The 7500-nt window shown below is 34.0% G+C and overlaps 2 protein-coding genes across 3 annotated transcripts in view; one reads left to right on the top strand and one right to left on the bottom strand.

Moving 5' to 3' along the window:
- The window catches only part of LOC118768125, a 124767-nt gene that overhangs the window by 98440 nt on the left and 18827 nt on the right, over nt 1–7500 (top strand). The gene's annotated exons all lie outside the window — the stretch shown is intronic.
- The window catches only part of LOC115225101 (fatty acid-binding protein homolog 5-like), a 14451-nt gene that overhangs the window by 273 nt on the left and 6678 nt on the right, over nt 1–7500 (bottom strand). Inside the window, exons 3-5 of the mRNA XM_029796028.2 lie at nt 6303–6478; nt 4488–4601; nt 1–69 (exon numbers count right to left, since the gene is read on the bottom strand). The exon at nt 1–69 is cut by the window's left edge and continues 273 nt beyond it. Of these exons, the coding sequence (XP_029651888.1) occupies nt 13–69; nt 4488–4601; nt 6303–6478 (347 nt within the window). The 3' untranslated portion in view covers nt 1–12. The remainder of the gene's footprint in view (nt 70–4487; nt 4602–6302; nt 6479–7500) is intronic.

The following is a 7500-nucleotide window of genomic DNA, read 5'->3' as shown; positions in this document are numbered from 1 at the left end:
TCCCTTGTCCTGCTATGGTTTGTATCGAGCCATTGTCCTGTAAGCCACCACATCACCTGCTTCATAAGTCTGTAAGAAAGAAAGAAGAAATATATATGTATGAATATATATGTGTGTGTATATATGTATATATATTTCTTTACTACCCACAAGGGGCTAAACATAGAGGGGACAAACAAGGACAGACAAACGGATTAAGTCGATTACATCGACCCCAGTGCGTAACTGGTACTTAATTTATCGACCCCGGAAGGATGAAAGGCAAAGTCGACCTCGGCATAATTTGAACTCGGAATGTAACGGCAGACGAAATACCACTAAGCATTTCGCCCGGCGTGCTAACGTTTCTGCCAGCTCGCCGCCTTCATATATATGTATATATGTATATATATAAATAAAAACTTACTTGGAGAAGAGAAAACAACGTGTGCGTTCAATCATATAATAACAATTTAATAAATAAAACATATGCATATATACATGCATATATGTACATACCTACATCTATATGTATATATACATGCATATATGAGTACAGGACACCACAAATAAACGTGGAACATGAGAAACGAAAACATAAAATCAAACAAGGAAACGGACTTTTTTTTAACAACAAATAAACAGAGTACAGGACAAACAATACAAGGAAAATTCCCCTTCATCTGTTGCCCCTGGTTCGACTCAATGCGTGTTTCGTATATATACATATAGATGTAGGTTTGTACATATATGTATGTATATATGCATATGTTTTATTTATTAAATTGTTATAATAATAATTGTTATAATAATAATAACTAGCAGTATCACCCGGCGTTGCTCGGGTTTGTAAGGGAAATAACTATAAAGCATTTTTAGAGAGTTATAGCCAAAAAATAGCAAAAAAATGCATTAAAAATGGAAAAAATATGATGGTAAATTTTTTTAAAAATCGTTGACTCATCGTAGACATTTTTAGAGAGTTACTTCCCTTATATTTAAAAAATATGCATTAAAATGGAAAAAAATGATGGTAAATTATTTTAAAAATCATAGACTCATCGTAGATGCGCGCTAATACCCAGAAGGGCTCGATATGAATCATGACTATAAGATACCCGGTTTTGGTTAAACTGCACCACAAAATGTGGGAGTAGTTAGGAATCTAAATCGGAGTAGACAGACACACAACCTTACTTTTATATATAAAGATATGAGGGAATATTATTCCAAACTTACAGGGAATAATTCAATTTAGAAATACTAAATCAAATTTCACAAAATATAATATAAATTAGAAAAAAACCACCTTTTATCAATTCAAAATGAAAAAATAAATTGCACCATCTAGAAAATTACATATAATAGAAAGATTAGATATAAGATAAAACATATAATGAGGATTAAGTAATGTTCAAAATGATAAATAAAACATATATATAGGCGCAGGAGTGGCTGTGTGGTAACTAGCTTGCTAACCAACCACATGGTTCCGGGTTCAGTCCCACTGCGTGGCATCTTGGGCAAGTGTCGGATGGTGCTTTTTATGTGCCACCGGCACAGAAGCCATTCGAGGCGGGGTTGGCATCGGTCACGTTCGGATGGTGCTTTTTATGTGCCGAGGCGGCACTGGCAACGGCCACAGGTGCCAGAGGGGTCTGGCATCGGCCACGATCGGTTGGTGCTTTTTATGTGCCACCGGCACAGAAGCCATTCAAGAAGTGGATTTGGCACAGAAGGCATCGGTCACGTTTGGATGGTGCTTATATATATATATATATATATATATTATATATATATATATATATATATAATATATATATATATATATATTTGCATTTGTATTTGTGTAACATTCTCCATTTTTTCCGTCCTTGTTTTCGCATACATTCACTACTTTCTTCCAAGGAATCTAATGCTCTTAGCTTAGTTTTTCTTTGGGACTGGCCAAATTGGAGTAAACTCGAGTATAACCGGCCAAAATTGCAATGATAGTCTGGAACTCCACTGAGGATAGAAAACCTCTGTATCATCTGTCTGGATGTTTTACATTCTTGATCCATTTTTGTATTTTATATATATATATATTATATATATATATATATATATATATATATATATAGAGAGAGAGAGAGAGAGAGAGAGAGATATCTATAGATATCAGGTCATTCCATAAGTTCTGTCCAATTTTACCTTTTTTAAAATTGAATGAAATTTTATAGTATTTTAGAATGTCTATTGAAGCGTTAAATGTCGTAAACAGTTGCTTGATAAAAGGAAAAAACCTCAACAACAACCGAGAAGGGAACTTCATGGGGAAAAGGTTCTTCTCTCTATCTGGTAGGGTTGCAAAGGAGTAATTCACTTTGAATTGTTACCACCTAATGCAACAATCAATGCTCAAGAGTTTTTACATTGATGGGGTTAAAAAGCTTGCAAATAGATGGAAGGAAGTCATAGATAATCAGGGAAAGGACATTGATGATTAAATTTCAATTAAATATAACATTTGATCACTTGTTTTCTTTATTCAAAATTCGGACAGAACTTATGGGATGACCTGATATATATATAACTACGTGTGTGTGTGTATATATATATATATATATATATAACTACGTGTGTGTATATATATAATAATAATAATAATAATAATAATAATAATAATATAATAATAATAATAATTATTATTATTATTATTATTATTATTTGAGGGAATATAAATCCAAACTTACAGGGAAAACAATTCAGTTTAGAAATACTAAATCAAATTTCACACAATATAATATATATATATATAAAATTAGAAAAAAAACACCTTTTATCAATTCAAAATGAACAATTAAATTACACCATCTAGAAAATTACATATAGTAGAAATATTAAAATTAAAATAACAATAAAATATCAATGATTAAGTAAATTTAAAAAAAAATAAAAACATATATAATTGTTTTTTTTCTAATTTTATATATATATATATATATATGTATATATAAAAAAACACAAACTGGGACAAGAACGCAAAACATTTAGGAGACGATACAAAAAAACGGACGGGACATTCGAAGCCTTCAATCTTCAGTCAAGAACCAGATCATCCTCACAATTTCAGCTGATTAATCACACATATATATACATATATTGTTGGTGTTTCCTAACACCTTAGTCACATTTAGTAAGAATGGTCATTCTCCTTTATGATGAAACATTGCACACTGCTGTTTATACTAATTATATATATACACATTAACTAATTACAAAATCATCCATTAATTTGGATGACGGAAGCATATATATACTAATAGAGAAGCAAGTCTGGAAAAAGCTGAAGATGAAGTGGACTTAATTGATGAGGCAATGAAATTGATGAAACTGATGTCAGTATCAAGAATTGATGATCAGCATCTTTCAGGCAGTTAAGGTCTCTATTAGTGTGGATGTTGTCATTCATGTGCATCAATTACTGCATTAGGGTGCTTTAACTCTTGTTTCTAGCAATTTAGGTGTTTCTTCGACACATTTAGTGATAAATAGAGAATACCAAACTCATTCCCTATGGATACCGTATTTATTACAACGAGTGGCTTGTAAACGTATCTAACTCGCTTTCGCTCGTTAGATACATTTACAAGCCACGAGTTGTAATAAATACGGTATCCATAGGGAATGAGTTTGGTATTTTATTTATTACACACGAATAAACGACCATATTTTATTAACCCAATAACTAAATTCTTCACGTTTAGTTGTAACTTATGAATGACAAAAGTAGTGCCGTCACCGTGACCTCGGGTCATCACCATGGATTGACCAATCAGAAGCAGCGCTGTCACTGTGACCTCGGGTCATCACCATGGATTGACCAATCAGAAGCAGCGCTCGCAGTATCTGACATATGTTAGATACCAAAAATATCTCAAAGTGTTCTCACTCACATCTGTGTAATAATTATAATTCTCCCTTGTGGTGAAATATTGCAAACTGTTGTTTCATCACCATCATCATCATCATCATCATCATGTATGTATGTATTTATGTAAGAATGCATGCGTGTATGTATGTATGCACTATGTATGTATGCATGCATGTATGTATATGTATGTATTTGTGTGCATAACAACAGAGAGAGAGAGAGAAGCACTCTGTCGGTTACGACGACGAGGGTTCCGGTTGATCCGAATCAACGGAACAGCCTGCTCGTGAAATTAACGTGTAAGTGGCTGAGCACTCCACAGACACGTGCACCCTTAACGCAGTTCTCGGGGATATTCAGCATGACACAGAGAGTGACAAGGCCAGCCCCTTGAAATACAGGTACAACAGAAACAGGAAGTAAGAGTGAGAGAAAGTTGTGGTGAAAGAGTACAGCAGGGATCACCACCATCCCCTGCCGGTCTGGGTATCGAAACCGCGATCCTATGACCGCGAGTCCGCTGCCCTAACCACTGGGCCATTGCGCCTCCGCATAACAACAACAGCAATAACAACAACAATCGTCTTCTCACCGCAATCATGCAATCAGGATCACGAAGTCTCCGTGTGACTTTGGAATCGGTGGCTGTCGGATCATCGGCCATCTGGATCTGGATCCATTTGTCATCTTCAATTGTTATTGTGGTCTGCAAAATAGAGAAAGACAAAGCAAAATATCTGGTATTGTGCGTGGATGTGAAGTTTGCTCTCCAACCACATGGTTCTGGGTTCAGTCCCACTGTGTGGCACCTTGGGCAAGTCTCTTTTATTATAGTTTTGGTGGAGTCTTGAGCAATACTTTCATGTTTAAAAAGCGGGGGGTGCATGGCTTAATGGTTAGGGTGTTGGACTCATGATTGGAAGATTGTAGTTTCAATTCTTGGACTAGGCAATGCATTTTATTCTTGAGCAATGCTTTCATCTTTAAAAAGTGGAGGTGCATGGCTAAGTGGTTAGGGGTGTTGGACTCGTGATCATAAGATTGTGGTTTCGATTCCTGGACTAGGTGACACATTGTGTTCTTGAGAAAAACACTTCCTTTCATTAGAAAATTACAATTTTTAAATCTCCCAATGTGAGATATCCAGCGATAGTACTTTGTAGTAAAGATTGTTTGCCAACATAACATGGCAGTCCTGGTTTAGGACTAATGTTGCTGTAATTTAGCCCCAGGAGACATCGTCTCTAGCTGGCTATACGACACAATCTTTGTCCTTATATTTTCAAACAAGGGAATCTAGCACCCCCACTCAGCTCAAAACAATATCTGTGTATCACAATTTCCGGGTTATTTCCCTTCATCAGCACAGAATAATTGTTCGGCTAGAGGTGGCGCTGCCAAATTCCTGTTCGAAATACATAGTTTTCAAACTGAAAACTAGTCACTGATTTATAAATTAGAAAATTACTATAATAATTATAGTAATTATTCTAATTTATAAATTATTCTGTGCTGATGAAGAGAAATAACCCAGAAATCATGATGCACAGATATTGTTTTGAGCTGAGAAGAAGAAGAAGAACGAAGAAGAAGAAGAAGAAGAAGAAGAAGAAGAAGAAGAAGAGAAACGAAGAAGAAGAGGAGGAGGAGGAGGAAGAAGAAGAAGAAGAGGAGAAGAAAAAGAAGAAAAGAAAGAAGAAGAAGAATTGGAAGAAGAAGAAGAAGAAGAAGAACAAAGAAGAGGAGGGGGGAGGAGGAAGAAGAAGGAGAGGAAAAGAAGAAGAAGGAGAAGAAGAAGAAGAAGAAGAGGAGGAGGAAGAAGAAGAAGAGGAGGAGGAGGAGGAGGAGGAGGAAGAAGACGAAGAAGAGGAGAAGAAGAAGAAGAGGGAAGGAAGAAGAAGAAGAATGAAGGAGAAGAAGACGAAGAAGAGGAGAAGAAGAAGAAGAGGGGGAGGAAGAAGAAGAAGAATGAAGGAGAAGAGGTGGAAGAAGAGAAAGAAGAACAGGAAGAAAAGAAGAACAAAGAAGAAGAAGAGGAGGGGGAGGAGGAGGAAGAAGGAGAAGAGGAGAAGAAGAAGAAGAAGGAGAAGAAGAAGAAGCGGAGGAGGAGGAAGAAGGCGAAGAAGAGGAGAAGGAGAAGAAGAAGAGGGGGGGAAGAAGAAGAATGAAGAAGGAGAAGAGGAGGAAGAAGAGAAAGAAGAACAGGAAGAAAAAGAAGAACGAAGAACAAAGAAGAAGAATAGGAGGAGGAGGAGGAGGAGGAAGAAGAAGAAGAAGAAGAAGAAGCAACAGCAGCAATCTACACTCTGACTCAGATCAACTTATTCACTCAAACTTCAAAAAAAAACATTGAATAAGTAAACAAAATAAAACTAGTAAAAACAAGGGAAGAAAACAAAGTGGTCACCTTCATTCGATGTCCGCTGGGGGTGATCTCCTTAAAGGGGACACCCAGCTGGAAGGTGAGGGTGTTGGTGGTGAATGTGGAGGTCAGTTTCAGGTGGCACGTGTTGTCACTGTCCTGCGTGATCTCTTCGTATGTGGTGACCCTGCTGGCGACTTTACGGAGCACGAGGGAGACATCTGTGGTAATGAGAGAGAGAGAGGGGGGAAAGAGGAGGAGTGAGAGACTGAGGAGTAGGAGGAGAAGTTTAATATATATACACACACACACATGCACACACATGCACACATACATGCACACACACACGTGCACACACACTTGCACACACACATGCACACACACACGTGCACACACATGCACGCACACATGCACACACACATGCACACACACATACATACACACACACATGCACACACACATATAATGATGCTACTACTGCCACTACTACCCCACTACTACTACTACTACTACTACTACTAATAATAATAATAGTAATAATAATAATAATAACAATAATAATAATAATAGTAATAATAATAATAATAACAATAATAATAATAATAATAATAACAATAATAATAATGATAATAATAATAATAATAACAATAATAATAATGATAATGATAATAATAATAATAATAACAATAATAATAATGATAATGATAATAATAATAACAATAATAATAATGATAATGATAATAATAATAATAATAACAATAATAATAATGATAATGATAATAATAATAATAATAACAATAATAATAATGATAATGATAATAATAATAACAATAATAATAATGATAATGATAATAATAATAACAATAACAATAATAATAATGATAATGATAATAATAATAACAATAATAATAATGATAATGATAATAATAATAACAATAATAATAATGATAATGATAATAATAATAATAATAACAATAATAATAATGATAATGATAATAATAATAACAATAATAATAATGATAATGATAATAATAATAACAATAATAATAATGATAATAATAATAATAATAATAACAATAATAATAATGATAATGATAATAATAATAATAATAACAATAATAATAATGATAATGATAATAATAATAACAATAATAATAATGATAATGATAATAATAATAACAATAATAATAATGATAAAATAATAATATAATAACATAATAATGATAATGCATATAATAATAAT

Source organism: Octopus sinensis, linkage group LG27, assembly GCF_006345805.1.
Source record: "Octopus sinensis linkage group LG27, ASM634580v1, whole genome shotgun sequence".
Taxonomy (NCBI): Eukaryota; Metazoa; Mollusca; class Cephalopoda; order Octopoda; family Octopodidae; genus Octopus; species Octopus sinensis.
This window is presented reverse-complemented; position numbering and strand designations above follow the sequence as displayed.